This window comes from Amblyomma americanum, chromosome 6, assembly GCF_052857255.1.
Source record: "Amblyomma americanum isolate KBUSLIRL-KWMA chromosome 6, ASM5285725v1, whole genome shotgun sequence".
NCBI lineage: Eukaryota > Metazoa > Arthropoda > Arachnida > Ixodida > Ixodidae > Amblyomma > Amblyomma americanum.
In genome coordinates this window covers 28,061,523-28,079,306 of record NC_135502.1, presented here as the reverse complement: position 1 = coordinate 28,079,306, position 17,784 = coordinate 28,061,523, and the positions used below count along the sequence as shown (strand labels likewise).

The 17,784-nt window shown below is 43.4% G+C and overlaps 1 protein-coding gene across 1 annotated transcript in view; it reads right to left on the bottom strand.

Moving 5' to 3' along the window:
- Positions 1-3,395: 3,395 nt before the first annotated feature.
- The window catches only part of IntS10 (integrator complex subunit 10), a 31,058-nt gene continuing 16,669 nt past the window's right edge, over positions 3,396-17,784 (bottom strand). Inside the window, exons 13-20 of the mRNA XM_077668856.1 lie at positions 16,689-16,771; positions 16,118-16,186; positions 14,901-14,954; positions 13,200-13,305; positions 8,725-8,804; positions 6,911-7,076; positions 6,357-6,453; positions 3,396-5,651 (exon numbers count right to left, since the gene is read on the bottom strand). Coding sequence (XP_077524982.1) covers positions 5,498-5,651; positions 6,357-6,453; positions 6,911-7,076; positions 8,725-8,804; positions 13,200-13,305; positions 14,901-14,954; positions 16,118-16,186; positions 16,689-16,771 — 809 coding nt within the window. The 3' untranslated portion in view covers positions 3,396-5,497. The remainder of the gene's footprint in view (positions 5,652-6,356; positions 6,454-6,910; positions 7,077-8,724; positions 8,805-13,199; positions 13,306-14,900; positions 14,955-16,117; positions 16,187-16,688; positions 16,772-17,784) is intronic.

Below are 17,784 nucleotides of genomic sequence, written 5' to 3'. Positions count from 1 at the left end.
GATTTGTATCATGGTGTGCTGGCCATTCTATTCTCCTTTCCAACAGTGTAGTGATCTTTCCGGGTTTATTAATGCGAAAGCAGTATAGGCAATGTCGGCATCCGGAAGTGTCCGCGAAACGTGGCAGCAAGAGTGGTGTGGTATAGTCAGTGATTAAACAATATCCAGTCAGTCATAACACCAGTCATTAATAATGCCCCTAATTATCACAATTAATGATACTAATTAATACCCCTATTTAGAAACTATTTATTAAGTGTAACTAACGGAGATATTTAATAATTCTAATTAATAGGACTAATTAGTGAGACCACGTAACGTCATAGGTGTGACGGCATCCCATAGACGTCATGCCTATAACCAATTAGAGTAAAGCAAAAAACGGGAGCCCTGGATGTCGGTGTCTGAGGAGTAGGATGTATATGCAGGTTTTCAAATAGTTTTAGAACATTCCATATGACGTCATATGGAAAGAGCTACAAAGGCTGACTAGGAGCCACCAACGTTGCGGCAAACACTAATGCTTTCGCATTTCTCCCATGCAGTCTCCGCAGTGCACGCCAAGTTTTTTCTCTGCTCGGCAAATGGGGCCCCAGACTAGGGGCACCACCTAGGGGGACTCTACCTCCTGTCGACAGAAATGTTTTAACACGATAGCGTTAAAAGCCCCGTTGTCCAGAAAATCCGGTGTCGGCGTCGCCGCTGTGAGTGAAAAATCATGACCATGACTCTGGCAGGTGGGCCACCTATGCCACGTGACCTTGCTACGTCATCACAACCTGCCCACCGAATAGTGAGCAAACTGCCCACCGTGGCAGGTGGTAGGTAATGATTGGTCGCTCGATAAGAGCAACCTGCAGCCGCACAAGGCCCACCGCTGGGAGCACCTGCCATCGAAGGGCAGTGGTGCATTGCTTAATCGCTGCACCACTGTGCCAGGAGGGGGGTGAGGACTTCCAGGGATCTATTAATGTAGAGAATAACCTTCTGCACACCCCCTCCAGCTTTTTTACTACTACTCACCAAAACCATTGTTTAGGCACGCGTTGCACCATCCGCCATTCTCAGTCAATCGTTTCTCTCGCGCTGTGAATCTTTAAATCTGCTAATAATTAGCCAGAAAATTATTTCACATGCTTCTTGTAGGCGCAGCTGTACAAACGTGGCTGTGCAATAGAGTTAGGTTAAAAGCGTGTCTGGTAGGCAAATGTCCCAAAGCCACAAACATCTTTGCCCACCATCCAACTTACGGTGGCTTCACTCACGGTCCTCTCGGGAAAGCAGCATTCAGCCATCTAGTGGATATCAGTGGGGCTTGCCTTTCTCAAGCTCTCACAGGGCTCACACAAGAAGCAATTGTCGGTCATGTAACACAGATGATGAATAGGTTTGCGAAGGCATATTGGTCAATGTAAATCACTACGAGCACAAAACGACCTCTGCATATGTTCTCTCTATAATAGTTGTTTTTATTTAGCTGTATTGCGCATGGCACTAGTTTCCCTAAAGAAAAAAAAATATGGCTAGTGGTTTAGCATCGCTAAGCACGAAATATTGAGCGAAAGCACTGTTTTTTGCAGACGCACACCACCGCCACGTAGCTCACAGCGCGACTGATGTGTCCACTGACCCAGGGAGCCAGTTATGCGTCATTCCTCAGAATCAACGGAGTGTAAACCTTCCGCTAGAAGTGATTTTGCGCCAAAAGAAGCTATACGTGAACCACTTGCTTCACAGAATACCGTGTGGTTTAACGCCGACGCCGCTCGACTCACACAGAGGGCTTCAAAACGTGGTTTCGGAATTCTCGGCGTCAGTGCGCGGCTTACGAAACTGCACAATTACAGTGTTTACAGCAAGAGCAGCAAATTCGCCCTTTCTCATGCCATCACTTCAAGCTGCTCTAATGAGGCAACCTTAGCCGGCTGCACAGTAATTCAGCGTATCACCAATAAAGTGGTTGAGAAAAGCTGAAAGTGAAACTTTATCTAGTGCAGTTAATTCGATGAAAACTGCAAACAGACTTGCCTGTAGCAGTGAATAAGTGTCGCACACAGGGATTTGCACCTCTCCGAAAAGCTAGTAGTCAGTGTGCACTGGCCTCCCAACACGCCGGTCTCCCTGAAGAGGAATTGTGTCTTGCGAGCGATCTCGAGCAACTCATGCTGCGGTCTACGCACAGAGCTGCACAGGGCGACGATTTCGGCGTGGTTCTTCAATCCTGTTAAGCTGAAGGGTTTGGCCGGTACAAACCGCTTGCTTTCGACAAAGCAGCGCGACTTCACACTACAACGTATAGAAATCGAAGCACAGCACCAAGCGAAAATACCACCACGCCGTGGAGTCGGATAAAACGGCCATCTTGGTTATGTTGGTCAGTGTTACCAGACGTCATAACCAGACGTGTAAAATTTTCCTGAGTGCAAGACCCGTGTGCATCTTCAGAGGGCTTATCTTTTTCGAACTCCTTGAGCTGATAGTAATATCACATTCCTTAGCGTCTCCTATCTCTGCCATAACTAATAATTTTTCAAAATACCGAATGAAACCAGAACAAAACAGTGAAAAACAAAACCGAAACTAAGTTTGTGGCCACGCCACGGATGATCAGAATTAACGAGGGGAAAATTTCAGGGTGCCAATGTTTCAGCAAGCGCACTTGCCTTCGTCTGGGCAAAGTGTTCACCACTGGCGGGGCTTAAATAAAGCCTGCACTTCGAAGAGGAGGGCCTGGCACCACGAGGCTTTCCCCTACCTTGTTCACTTTGCGATTATCAAGAACCATCTGCCCATCCTGTCTCTACCATGGACGATGATGCCACAAACATTAGTAAAAAATATGCACGTACGCGCATTAATTGGCTGAAGTAGTGACTGAAAAAGATGGTTTATGGGGTTTTAACGTCCCACAGCGACTCAGGCTATGAGAGACGCCGTAGTGAAGGGCTCCGGAAATTTCGACCACCTGGGGTTCTTTAACGTGCACTGACATCGCACAGTATACGGGCCTCTACAATTTCGCCTTCATCGAAATTCGACTGCCGCGGCCGGGATCGAACCCGCGTCTTTCGGGCCAGCAGCCGAGCGCCATAACCACTCAGCCACCGCGGTGGCCTGACTGAAAAAGAGCCCTCCACAAAATGAGGGAGGCGACCTCGAAATACAATGCTTGAAAATTTGCTACTAAATTGTACATTGTACAATCCCCTTCCCTTCCGCATCTATTAAATAGACCTGTCACGCCTATGGGAATATGGCAACACCAAAAACAGCCAGAGCTACCCTTAATCGTTAACCAAACTGTCGACCCACTTGGCGGTACAGATGCAAGCACCAAGTTGCTGAGCACATTGTGCATAATTTCCTTCGGAAATAGCCGAGCAATTAACAGTATATCTCTTTGGAGAAGAACAACTTTATTTACACCATCAGACAGGAAACATGTCCAAACTGCATGCACTTTTACACTGCACGTCGAGTTCCGTCACATTACTGAGGGCTGCAGAATGTGTTCAGAAAGAGTTTCGCTCTCTTGAAGTCCCCTAATTACAATGGTGCTGGGTAGACTGTTTCACAGTCTAAAAACAAAGTTTTTAGTGTGTTCCTGACTCCAATGTTGTGTTCCGTTAATACCCCTCACTAATGACAGTTGCCTTCTCTCAACCAGAAAGTTGCATAATTTGGTTTCAGTAGACCTTAGGTCCAATGTTCCCCTTCTTCTGTGAAAAATTTCTGAGTAGTAAGCCCTTGCCCTAAACGATGCAGCCGCAAGCCATAATGCAAAAATGGCACATATGTCAAAATAAATGGTGATACTGCAGGAGGTGCAATGTACTGTTCATTATTTTATTTTTCTTCTCAGGTGTCCGCTATGATTACTGTGTAACACCTCGTAATTTCTGCTGGCCTGGGTGAAACATGTTGTGCATCAGCTGTACGATTCTCTTCATACTTATGGGGCCATTCCCACATGCGTTATCATGTTCTAGAATAATAATCTTTCATGACTAATTAATAATAAGTTTTTAAGTTGTAATGATAATAAATGCAAATAAATACGAAACAGTTGTGTAGCAGCAAGCTACAGTGAGTTGCTGCTGCTAGCATTATAATTTATAGTGGAGTACAAAATGAGCTAGCCAGCAAGATGATGACTGTGTGTCGGTTTTTGCTTTACTTTTCCATGCACCTGACACAAAGAAAGACCAGACGTCACACAATGAAATGTTCCCCATTTGAGCCTTCTGCTTCAAAAAAAAAAGTACTAGCCTATAAGAGCTCTAAACCAGTAGTAAAATTTCTTGAAAACTTAAGCCATCCATTATTTCACTCTTGAAAAGCCTGTGCACCAAGGCTTGGCATCTAGCTTTGCGCAGCCTGTTTTCACTACAAGCAAGGGAAAAGCATAAGGCATAGCACTGAAAACACTTCAAACTACTGTGCTTCCATACGGAAATGGTGGGGAGTACCAAAGCATGAAAGGAACATTCACTTGGACAGCCCAGCATAAACTGGAAAGCGGGAGTGTTCTTCCCTCATTTCCCAAATGGAATTGGCTTTTTTTTTTTTCACGGCACCATGCTCAAGCATGCTACAAATATCTGCACAATAATTACAAGAATGCAGCAGCACACTCAACACAGTAGTGCACTAATGACAAACTAGACAAATCTAGTGTGGAATGACGCTACGCTTCCTCCCTCCATAGCTTTCTAACTCTGGTTGTAAACATAAAATGACCCTATGCAGGTCCTACAATATGGTTATTACCTGGCATTTCTCCCTCACATATACCCCAGCCAATGGGGTGCATATATAAAGGGAAATCAGTGCAAAAATGTTTGCCCTCTTATGATTGTACAGGGGCAAACATATGTGGTCCAACTCTCATCTGCTGCCCTTTGCAGTCTAGCACACTCAACAGGGAGGGAGCAACAGTGGAGCCTTGCAGGCTGCAGTGTTGCTAGGTGAACAAGCCTTTTTAGCATCAGTTTCGCCTTCGTCAGATGGCATCTAAAAGCATTAATGCCTATTATAGTGCCTCATAAAGGCACAGCTGACAGCTACAACAACCAACAAGGCATGTTCAGAAGGAATCTGCAGCCTGAAATTGATAGTGACATTTGGAACACTTTCAAATCAGTGACTGTGATTTCCCACCATTCGCTTGTGTTGTTAGCTATCTTGATTTCTTTAATTTTCCTTCTTTGCAATCACAATGCATATTTGTGCCTGGCCAATACAAATACACTCGCACGTCAACACTACCATCTGCAGCCTTTGAGGGTGGTCTGGCCCATTGGAAAAGAGTTGTAAACATAGCACAAGTGCACAATAGAATAAAAGCTGAGAAAGGTGAAGTGTTGTTGCCTCTCTTGTCTTTCGTACATTGTGCACAGTAGCACTGTGATTACAATTTTCCAATAAACTACCCCCAAAGAACACTGCAAAACAGTTGGTTTGGCCAGACAATCGAAATATGCCAGGCCAAGGGCACTCAGAGTTGCTGCTCGAGCAGCTCCCTCTCCTGCTTGAAAAAGGTGACCAGCAGCTGCTCAAGGTCGTCGTCACATCGTGCCACCTGCTTCTCCATGGCCAGCCTAAGGTCCTCTTTGGCCCCCTTGTTCACGCCTCGCGTCACTGCCCGCTGCCTGCACCAAGCAGCGCCACACATCAGGTTCAGCCGAGCATGCCACATTTCGTGTCCATCTGCTACACACAATTCTCTTTCATAATTGCTCAGCGAAAGATGAGTTTCTTTTCCAGTAACCGGAGCCATCATTTACGTTACTCAGCGCCGCAATGTCCTCATCCTTTCTGTCAAATGAGTGCATTTTTTTTTTACTTTAGGCTAAAGTAAAGTGGCAGTGCTGCCCATAATTGACAGCCAGCCCTAAAGACGCATAATCAATTGTTCATGACGCCCATTACCAATTACATCTTAGAATAACAACCTGTACTGTAATAATATTACAAGCAGTTTTCTGCGGATATCATTCATTTGAACTAAACCTTCCTTTGGGTCCTCAGTGTACTGAAATGAAAAAAATAAAAAAAAAACCCTGTACACCCTCAGCCAGAAAAACACACAAAACCACACGTTCGCCATAACCATGTCTCCTTCCATGAGCAGACATCATTTTGGAGAGCCACCAGTGCAATGCCATAAGACACTTAGCTGCTGCATAATTAGCAAAAATTAGTTAATTAGTGAATTAGTTAGCAAAAAGCATGTACTCTGCAAATAACACGTGTGCTTCTGTTTTGCATTTAGAACGGTTTGAAAGCAAATTTTCCAATTTTCAAACCAATTTCCAATTCCCGATTTTCAAACTGTAAGCAGCAAACAACCTCACCTCCCAACCTGAGTGGTGGAGGTCGGCAACAGGTCCAGTGTGACTCCACCCCCATTGCTTGTGGTGATGTACATGAATTCCTCCAGCATGTCAGCATCTGCAAGTGCTCTGCTAAGGAAAATGCCTATCAAGACACCGATACAAACTACCTAGTCTTATTTTAGCCCCAGACAAAAACACGGCACTGTCTGACAGTATGCCCATAGAACATGTGCAATGATACAATTTCAAGGGTGCAGTTAGAACGGGTCCTGGCACCAGCATTTCCAACACCCTTCTCATGCTTTTATTGGTGTTTATATCACTGACTAAGTAGCATGACTACATCTAAAATAACTACATCTGACTTAACATACAGAACTAGTTTTGTTTTTGACTGCTGGCAGGATAAAGTATAGTGCTCAGTTTCAATAACAAACTAAAAGTGGTAGACCTCTATGGCAATCTGTCTCAAATGAAAACCCCCAGCCATACAAATATTGCTGCAATGTCTAAACCTCAAAGCAATCTGCTAAATTCAGCTTGGCTTTGGCTCGCAAAAAAAAAAAGGGTACTGATGAGGTAATTGAAGAAGAGTCCATAGCAGAAGCTGCCTTGCTTCTTGATGATGTCAAGCAGCTTGCGGAAGAGTGGCTCTTCTTCAGGCCAGTCGTACTGAGTCATCACAATCAAGTGACCCAGGGCAAGGTCGTCTCGGCTGAACTGCATCAGCACTTTGTCCTGCAAAAAGACAGCAGACGTTGCAAACCTAATGTTGCACTGGCAACCTGAACTGCACTGCAAACACTATAACAACTTGAGCACATTAGTTCAGTAACTGAGGAACCCAGGGAAGCAGGGGTAAAAATACTGTCACGTGGCAGTGACAGCTTCCAGGGACAAGACAAGCAGACTAACGTGGCATAGAAACATACTATTCACTGGGCTGACTTGTGCCCACAACCAACTAAACATCTCAGCAGCGGCAACAGCACAAGCCTGCTTGGCAGCTGTCAAAGAACAGAATCGCCACCACATTCTGCTGCGCTCAGTTTAAAGCTGACAAAGAAGTTTTAAGATAAAGCGTGTAAAGCACCTAAAATAATTAATCAGGGATAGCATTCAAACATTCCAGCAAACATTCCAGATATATCTTGTTGCATCTCGCATCATGAACAAAGTGATAAAGTCATGTGACGGTGGTTTTGAGCACAAACACACAAATATTACAAAGCATTGTGGCAATAATATACTACGACGACAAAAGGACTGATTATGGAATCACTTGCGGCAGTGAACTGGGCTTATTTTACAGATATACACAGAAAAATAATTGGAGAAATAATGTAGCAGTTTATTTTGCTAGCTCATTCATGCACTGTGCTACATTGCAACAATAGACATTTAAACATCTCCTTGGCCCCTGGAGAGACATAACTCAATTTATATACCTGGATTAAATAAAGAAACGTGGCTTCATTTGGTCTGTCATTCAGCCATTAAAAGCACAGTCTTCATTAAGGAGCAAGAACTTAAAAAATTGAGGAATGTCTTCAAGGACCTAAGCAGAACTGTGGACCCAATTTCAGCACCAGTGCGCCAGTTTTTATCAAGGAATAATTACTCAAAAGGCATCCATCTGAGCACACAGCCATATGGCTACATAATAAAGGTATGCAGCTTTCTTAGAATCTCAGAAGTTGACCAGAACTGCCCCAAACAAGGATGGATTTTTCTTCAAGTGTGCATATCAACATAGCAGATCAACATAAAGTTACATAGATTTCCTATGGTTAAGCTCAGGTCAATAAGTAATTGCTCTTCAGATTGCAATTTGTGCTATCTTGAGGCGTTCCCCTAAACACAATGTACTTTAATTGCTATGCATCAGTTTTATCAGCACACTGCGCCTGACATGCTCCATGACAGCTGCTGAACCTCACTTCCTCATGTTATAACAGAAACACAACAGCGAGATGTCTGGCTGGTTTGCCTCGCATGACATACAGAAGAAATGTATCCCAATACGAATAAACAATGCACATGAGAGACATACCACTCAAAGTGCAGAGTAAATCTACTGAAAATATGGGGTGAGCTAACTTTCAGTGAGAAATCAAACTAAAAAGGAAGTTAATGGAAAATGATGCAACCAGTCTCTTGGAATTTCAAGCTGCACTAAAAGCAAAAGTAAAGACCAGCAGCAAATACACGCTCACTTTAAGGAGCACTGTACCTTCGGGAGCACGCAGTTATTTTGTCTGCTTGGCTTGGAGCACTTTTTTATGCGCACTTAAGCAAATCGACAAGCTTCTCTTTGTTGATGCATCGACATTGTAACTGAATTAGAAATAAAACAAGGACGACAAACCTCACAGTGCATAGTTACCTTAAAACATGTGATCAGAGTCTTCATGCAGAAGCACAGCACCTCTGTCCTGTCGTAGCAGGCAAAGACAAGTTTCCGCTCTGAAATAAAATTGAAACGACAGCACCACTCAACAAGAACAAATGCAACTAGTAAAAGGCAGGACTCTGGACAGTGAGTTCACAGGCCTTGAGCCCTCCTGCAGACCAAAGGAGCGAGTGACAACTGTCACTTAAAGGAGGACGCACCTTTGAAATTGTGTAAGGTGGCAAAAAGATAGTTTTCTTTTTAATTATTGTATCTGCTCACATGCCTCATTTTCTATGTTCTCCCAAGTTTCATTGCTCAAATCCACCAGGAAGTACTCTAAAAAAAATGTTTAGTGCACTGTGGTGGTACTGCATATCAGGGAAATGCTTGAAAAATCGTCTTTTTCTCTGTTCCGGTTCTCTTATTAGGTGCGCACCTTGTGCGGCAGAATTGCACTCACAGAGCTCCGTTCTGTGCGATGACATTCTTGCTTTTCCGTTTTTATGAATTGTAGACTTTTGATGCAAGATCTAGTTTACAGTTTAGACATGTCTATGCCAGAAGAATGGTGAGTTGGGCGAGTTGGATGTAGTTCATTTTGGCGGTAAATTCAACGCGGAGGGACGAAGGACACTGGAAAGGGTTTTGTCCCCCTTCCAGTGTCCTTCGTCCCTCCGCACTGAATTTACCGCCAATATGTCTATGCCAACTGCTTTGTAAAAAATGAAAGGAAAAAATTTCTGCCATGAGCAAAAACAAATCCAAGAATGCTACCATGTGCAACATGCATCCAGAAATGCAGTGAAGTTGAACCAGTCTTTTATCGCATTTTGTCTAGTCTGTAGGCATTTCACAAGGTGCTGAAAAGAAAAAATTACTGTCAGAAAGTTCTCCAGATATAATTCTGAGGTTCTGTGCACTTAAGTGCGTTACTAACATGCAGAAAAAGCTTTGTCAAAATCCATCGCAAAATAAGAAAGTTGATGTTGAAAGCTACGTCCCCCCTTACCTGGTTAAATCACCCTACGCATTCATTCGATTCTAATGCAGTCTTTTTCTCATAAAAGTCAAGCCGCCAAAGATTACAACAGGATAAAAACCGAAAGCACGTTACAACCAGCTACAGTGTCATTGCTGAGCTACTTCATTAGGCCCACTACTTCGTTGTGGTGTTCGCTGTTTTTGCTCCCCATCATTAATCACTAGCCTATTGGATAGCCTTACTACTGCTCTAGAATGAAGACAGTTTTGGCATCTATGGAGGCCCATAGCTAAGACGGCACAGAACACAACATATTGTGGTGCACTGACAGCGAAGAACTGTCAAGTAGCAACAAGGAAGGAGATATGAATGCCAATTCGGGCTTCTGCGCAAATTATGTTTTTTCCATTTTTGTGAACATAAAATCGGGTGCACATTAGAATTGAGGGCCCATTATAATAGAGTAATTACAGTATATGAAGTTCAGTTATAAAGATTCACTTCAAATATCTAGAAAATTAAGTCTATTTGCTTCAATAATATTACGACGGTGTTCTGCACATGTGCACAAAAGCAGCTGTTGTATGATACTGTGATAGAGACTAAACCTCACTGGACTTGTCTTTGTTTCTGGAAAAGTGCTCTACCAGTTAAAGTTTAATAATCCCTACAGCCATGGTACAGTCAACTAGAATAGACAGTACAGAGGGCAGGGGTCACCGCATGTCCTCAGCGGTGCCGCCAGTTGTGGCCCGCTTCAAGAGGGCGATCGTAGCGCCGCTAGAAACGGGTGGATTACCAAGCGTTCGAATGGTCGCATTTTTTTGCCCAAAGCAGTGTCAAAATACTGGCTGTGCAGCCGAAAAGAAATATTTCGTTGTTTTATACACAAGGCATGTGATGAAATGCAAGTCACCAATTCTGCTTGCAGATGAACTCAGAATGTGATAGCAAGGCATTCAAGAGTGAGTGACAGCAGAGCAGTCGCTTTGTTTGCCACTGGTGGATACGAGCACCCCATGGGCAGTCTCTCCTGTGCCTTACACTATCTCTTCTAGTACACTGTAGCCATGGATAACTGTAGTCAGTGGACATCACCAAAGATGAAAACGGTGCCATATGATGCTTTCTGCATGGCATAGACTTTAAAACAAGCATTCAAAAATGCACAGATGAGCTTCAAGACAATGTGAATTCCTTCTCAGCATTATGTTTTGTGTGCTAGTAAAGGTTTCTCAGCTGCTTCCACACACTGTAGATGCCACTGCCAGTGCTAGGAGCCTGCATCAGTTGACAAGAAGTTGAGTTCACAAGACTGTTTGCACACACGATAACTGCATAAATGGGCAGGGCCCATGTGCTGGCCAATTACAATAACTAGAAAGTCACAAACGGCTCGTACACATTAAGAGCTATATGAATTTGGCTGCTGGTGCGCTGACAGTTTCAGTAAGACAGTGTGTCACCTTGTTGCAACAGTTCCCAGCCGAACGTGCTCATGGCCAGATTGCAGTCACATGTGTTAGTATGGTGGACTCTGTTAACTTTTTTGGATAAGCTTGTGAGTGATAGTGAAATTCTTCTTGAACATCATCAACAACAAAATGAGCAAGCAGCAGTTTTCACTGTGTTGCCGTACGGCTTGAAAGTTCTTCCAACAGGCGGTACAAACCCTATTTTCTTTCCTTCTTGGTACACTCCTACAGTCTTTCCAAGCCCTCCTGCATTCCAGTGTTACAGCTCTTTCTTTACAGCTTTACAGTATGACTAGAGCCCACTTAATACAAACAGACTGCGTCCTTTGGTGTGAGCTCCATACTTCATATAAAATATTTTACAGCAGCTTGTTTAAACACAAGTAGGAGCTGTGATGAACATGTCAGCAATTTCACCTCACCACAAATATCTGAAGGTCATTGCCTGAAGTTGAAATTTACAAGCTTCTTCTTCATGACAAATATGCATCTTCACTGGATCCTAGTTTGATGCCACATAAAAAATGTTGTTTTCAGAAGCTAAAAATAAAGGATAAAACATCCAAATTCGATTTCCATGCAAACAGAAGAGCTGAAATCGGCGGTGAAAATAAACTAGTGAAAAAAAAAAAAGCAACACTCAAATTTTTTGTGTTTAGGAAGTTATGACATTTGCTATCGCTGAATTACGTTAAAGGGGAATGACTACTGGCTTCCACAAACTTTCACTTCCATGACGTTGTGCATGTGACAGCACTCACAATATTGCATTTACTCATGTAACCAACACACTCACACAGCGAATGCACCAATTAATTAACAAAAGGGACAATTTTTGTCAATACTGTGCCTTGCATAATAAATGTACCCCCCTAAATTAAAAAATTTTTTGGGGAGAAAAAGAGAATTCACTATGCGAGTAAATATGAAATGTTAGACAAGAGTTCCATATGACGCAATACAACCAAATACAACTGTTTAATACAGCCAATACTGGATATATTGAACCTGGTTATATCAAATTACTGTTTATATAGACCAGTTAAAACATCTTGAAAATCTCATGCAAAAGTATAGCACTACTGTTTGCATCTATTGAGCACCTGTTCAGTGGAACACTGGACATATCAAACAACTGTGTGCTGTGCCCCTGCATGTAGCACTTCTCCTAATGACCTTCCCATGATCACTTTCCGCACACCGATTCGTGTCAGCAGCGCAGCCTCTGACATCTATAGGCAGCACTAGGCATGTGAATAGACTGTAAAACTGTGTGACGAGGTGAATGTGGGGTATGTTTCCGTTCTGACGTTCTGTGTACCGGCTGTCGTGCGGTGAAGCCAACCCAGTTGACAGAAGGCTTGCTGTGGCTCTCGCGAGGCTTGCTTTGCTGCTGAAGTCACTGCAGAAATCAACTCCACCTTAATATGAATGATGTTGATAGTGTGGCGCAAGGGCATCTGCGGCCAAAGAGCGCCAAGGCACAAGGTATGTTTCGTTCTTCTAAAGGTGGCATCAAAGGCCCATTTCCCAAGTATTTCACCCCTGATTAAGCTGAGCACCAGGCCAGGGGAAGCTTGTACCCGTTGTATCAACGGTGGGTGCCTGGCGGCACTGACAATCGAACTCCGCAATTTGAATGAGATATTGTTTGTGTTTATAATGTACTGGCAACAGTACAAGATGATAGGTGACAGCAGTTCCAAAGCACTGTCCATAACAGCTCTGATGCGCACGTTAGGCCTAGAAACATCAGCAAGTGGCATGCTTCCAGTCATAGCCAAAGGTTACATTCCAGTGTGCCAGCGATGATACATCATCGCAGGAATCACGCTGATAGCGTAGGTGCACTGTATTCATGCTTTTAGGACTTACACAAGGTTATCTACTGCCATGCTGCGATTACCTTCGAGTTCAATATATCCTGGGTTCCACTGCATGCGTAACACAAGTAAAGTGCACACAAATGTGCCTAACACAACTGAAGAAAACCAGCAAAATGTACTGACCAGGTTTCCGGTGAAGTGTCTCTGGCGTGTGGTATGGAGTAGCAGATGCAGGCACAGATGTTTCAGGTAATGAACACACCACATCCAGAAGCTTAGAGCAAGCCGCCTGTAGAACAGCGACAATAACCAAGGGCTGTAAGTTACAAGCTAACTTCATACACCACGAGGAATGGTGCATGACAAGGTTTTCATACAATATTTTATAGGAATGCCTCATTAAAGAACATTTGAACTGGCACTGACATTGCTTTGTTACAGTGAGTTTCACTGTTTCATTATACTCCCATAAATCTGCACACCATAAAATACCAACTGCCCCCCCCCCCCCCCCCCCCCACCCCAACCCTCCCAGCTATTTGTCTATATTTTGAATTTTCCTAAAAAACCGAGCAAGCGCTCATGCGATTACATCCCATATGTGGGAGAAGTTCAAAAACACATCAAAGGCACATCAAGAAACCATTGTTTGGTATCTCTGCAACACTTATCAGGGAAGGAGGGAGGGGGGGGGGGGGGGGGGAGGGAGCATTCGACGTTTTCAGTAACGAAGGTTAGCCATGCTTTAATCATCCGGTTTTTCTAGTCTTTTAATAAATTGCTCCAACATTTATTCTTTCTCTGGCATTATGCGAAACCAAGCACCCCACTCCTTTTCCGTAGCCACCACTCTGAATTTAATGATCCGTCATCGTACTAAGCAAGGGGCCACTCCACCATGTGCCCATTCTGGATTTTCATGCCTGGACCTAAAAGTGCCCATCCTCCAATATTTCGTGATTATCTTCAAATTTTAGCAGGGCAATTGCTTGGTATTTTACAGTAATGTCATGCTGCCTCTTCGGTATGCCAAATTTATAGACGGGTATCAAACCAGTGGTCTTGGACAGTTGAGCTATGAAGGACCAGAACCAGAGTTCATGTAGAAATCCTCAGGGCTGCTACTGCCAACAAGAACCAGTACACTTTTTCAATGCGCTTAGGTCACTGCACTCCGCTTGTTTCTCGCCCAGGATGCTCATCCTTATCAAGTTTGAGTTATGTATAAATGACGAATATACTCAATTATGCATGGCAGGATTTATGCAAGCAGCCTGCATGTATATAGATATATATATATACACCGGGTGTCCCAGCTAACTTAAGCCAAGGGTTAAAAAATAAATTATTAGAGGCAGGCGAGTGAAATCAGTTGCATAATGGTGACAGCCATCTTGCGCATCACAGGCAATTTTTTGTTTCGCAAATAATTAATACTTGAATAACTTTAATTATCTAAATTAATAAATATTGACTTCAGACCACAAATTGCATTTCAAGAGTTGTCGAGCACCTTCTGAAACCCCCATTCCATCATTTACGATAAGGAAATTCTCAAGTGCGTCTTTTTTTCCCCAGCGCCAAAAAAAGCCCGCAAAATACAAAATAAACTATGTGACTAACGCACTTGTGCACCACTATCGTGCTGCTCTCAAGCGTGGTTTGAGCAAACGAAATCGCCTGCAGCCTTGACTCGACGACCCCGCAGCAGCAGCAGGCCGATATGTTGGCGGTGGTTTCTCGGCCGCATCAGCCAGTGGCACACATGACGGTGCGAGTTGCCGCCGCCAACATATCGGCCCGCCGCTGCTCTGGGTCCCGTCGAGTCAAGGCTTAAGCTTGGTCATAAGATACTCATTCCAGATTATGCCTTGTGTTACTTACTGAAGGCTCTCCAAAGGAATGGAAACAGCTAGCCAGTTGAAGGTTGACCTTGTTCTAGGACAAAGGAAAAAAATAAAAGACTACAATTATCAACCATATCTACGATGCACAGCACAGTTAAAGTATGCCAATAACACTCCACAGTTCTACAATGATACAGTAGAATGTCGATGATACGAATTCCTCGGGAGCACACAGATTATTCGTATGATGCAAAACAAGCTAACTTGAATACGAAAATGAATAAAATACAATCTTATTTATTTGGCAAGATTATTTTTGGCTGAACAAGTTCATATGGTTTGTTTTGGCCACTTTCCCCCAATGCCACCAAGAAAATGCAACAAACTGCCCAAAACCATGCATTCCTCGGGACTATGTTCCGCTGCCCAAAAATAATGCAGAGCATCAAGAGCACTAGGACGAGCTCTTTCACTGAGTTTGCCTGCTTCCTCTTTGGGTCTTTGTCGACATTGTTCTGAATTTACAGCTTGTTCTTAAAATGAAGGGCCTTCCGAGACTTCAGTGAGATATAAAGACGCGAACCACAGTGTAAATGCTTGCAGCACGATCACCACTCACTTGTGTAGTGCAGCGAAGTCTGCCACCTGCAACCGAAGCAGGAACCGCTAAGCACTGAAGAGTTCGATACATTTGTTTTTTAGCGTGAAAGCGCTACTTCACTAGCAAAGCTGAAAAATCCAAGGTATGTGGTAAGCCTCAACCTGTGACAGAGCGCCAGTGGTGAAGGCAAGCTCAGATAAAAAAAGGAAGGCCCCGAGCAAGACTAGTAAACGTTCATTCAAGACAACAAACTGGAAAGAACAAAGGAATGCGGTATTTTTAGGTGAAGAATTAGCAGGCAAACTCTGCTTTACACCAAGTGCAATGAAAAGCCACCAAAGCCATTAAACTGCTGGCAGAATATTCATCTTCCTGTTCTGCACAAACTTATTCTTTGCACTGATTTATGTGCTTGATATTCAAATGACAGACAAAAGTCACAGGTCTCTTTAGCAAGAAATATTCTTCATAAGGCAGTCTTACACTGAAAAACCAGTCAGCAAAGTGGGCATGCTGAGTTTAAAAGAGCTATTTGAGAGCTTTGGCCAAATCAAAGAAGCAATAGCAAGGTAGGAATAGAGCATGCAAAGAAGCCAGCAAGCTGCAAGGCATGAAAAATCAGTTTGAAAGCTATCCCCAAGTGCATACTTTACCTTTGTTGCTGGATCGTTTGTAGCCTCAGCTATTTTGTACAGCTTTGCAACAGCTTCCTTAGGCTGGTCCTGATAAAAAAAAGAAGAATGAAATAGAGGTAACAAAACATGACATAGTGGTCTCTTCACTAATAAAATAATGTATGTATTAAGAAGAACTATCTACCTTCCCCAGTGACTTCTTGTTACGAGTAAGGAGTAACCAAAACAACATATATATACAACTAGATAAAGAACAGTGCCTGCACAAAATGCAGAAAATCATCCACAAAACTGTAAGCCACTGATTACGAAAATGTACAGCTTACATTTGACCCATATTCACATAGTGTCACGAAACATTCCAGCTCCTTTGTCAATTAACGTGATAGTTTAAGAAGATGCACCAGACACCAAACCTGAACCTGCACCACCTGATAGTATGAGCATGTTTTCCATCAAGACAGTGAGACATGCAAGCAAAAAAATTAACACAAGATGCTTGAAAATGTAAAGAAGCCAAACGATCTCATATCTGACACCATCTGCCAGATCCCATCACAGAACATGTCGGACAGCACATGACACCTACCTGATAAATCAGTGATTCTATAAGAAAGGACTGGAACCAGGGCCACTCCTCCATGTGAATGTGCTGTGACAGCCGGGCCAGTTCTGGAAAAGGCAGTTCTCTGTTTCAAAAGAAACTCTCGGACAGTAAAAATAATTACAAACATCACTGAAGAGCTCCCAGAAAAAAATTTGTTCTGATAAGCTACCATGCACTGAGGCTGCCATCATCATCTTCACGGTCACAGTTTACTTCATCTGCTGTCAAATGAGATTATGATGATGATAAATTGTTATGGCACAGGGGCAGATTTAGCAAAAGGGTGCCATGGCACAAGGTGTTTTCATCCAACAAAGTGGAGTGAAAGATCCATTTCTCGAGCATTTCACTCCAAAGAAGCCAAGCACTGGGTCAGGGGCAATTGTGCCTATTGGAAACTGGTGGGTACTCGGTGGCACTCGGGAACGAATCCTGCACCTCCTGTATGTGAGATGAATGCTCAAAACTACTAATGTGGCCGTTAACTATCTAGGGCAACCACAGCCAAAGTCTAAGCATGAACGCGGTGTCATCATCTTTTGTGACCCCAGTGTTAATTAAGAGGCAACAATTCAGAAACATGAGCAAAACAATTAAGCGCAGAAAAATCTTCTCACGTGGTAACAATGCTATGATGATGGCTTTTGGGCATTGCTGCTTTATGTTATGCGCCACCTAATCCTGCGCCCGCTCTTCCTTTTTTCACTCCCCTACTCCTCACAGCTCTTTCATTGGCTTCCCTTTTCCAAAGGCTGCCTTCTTTCTGCATTCACAGCCACTCTCGCTTCAGCTCGTGCATGCTATACGCTTTGCCCCTAATGCCTAAGATTGCCGAAAAGCTGACTTCTCACAGCTCAAGAGCCTAGTGACAGCTATTTCAAAGAGCAGCGAAAAATAAAATCGCATTACATTTGTATATTTACAACAATTCATAGGTTTGTTGCAAGCATGATGGTTACTGTGGTCATGCCCCGGAATATTTCTCAGCACTGACCTAACTCCCGCCAACCTCCTCCCAAGTCCATAAGGCCAGCCACAGTTAACAGCGATACATGATCAAACACAAGTAGAAAAAGAG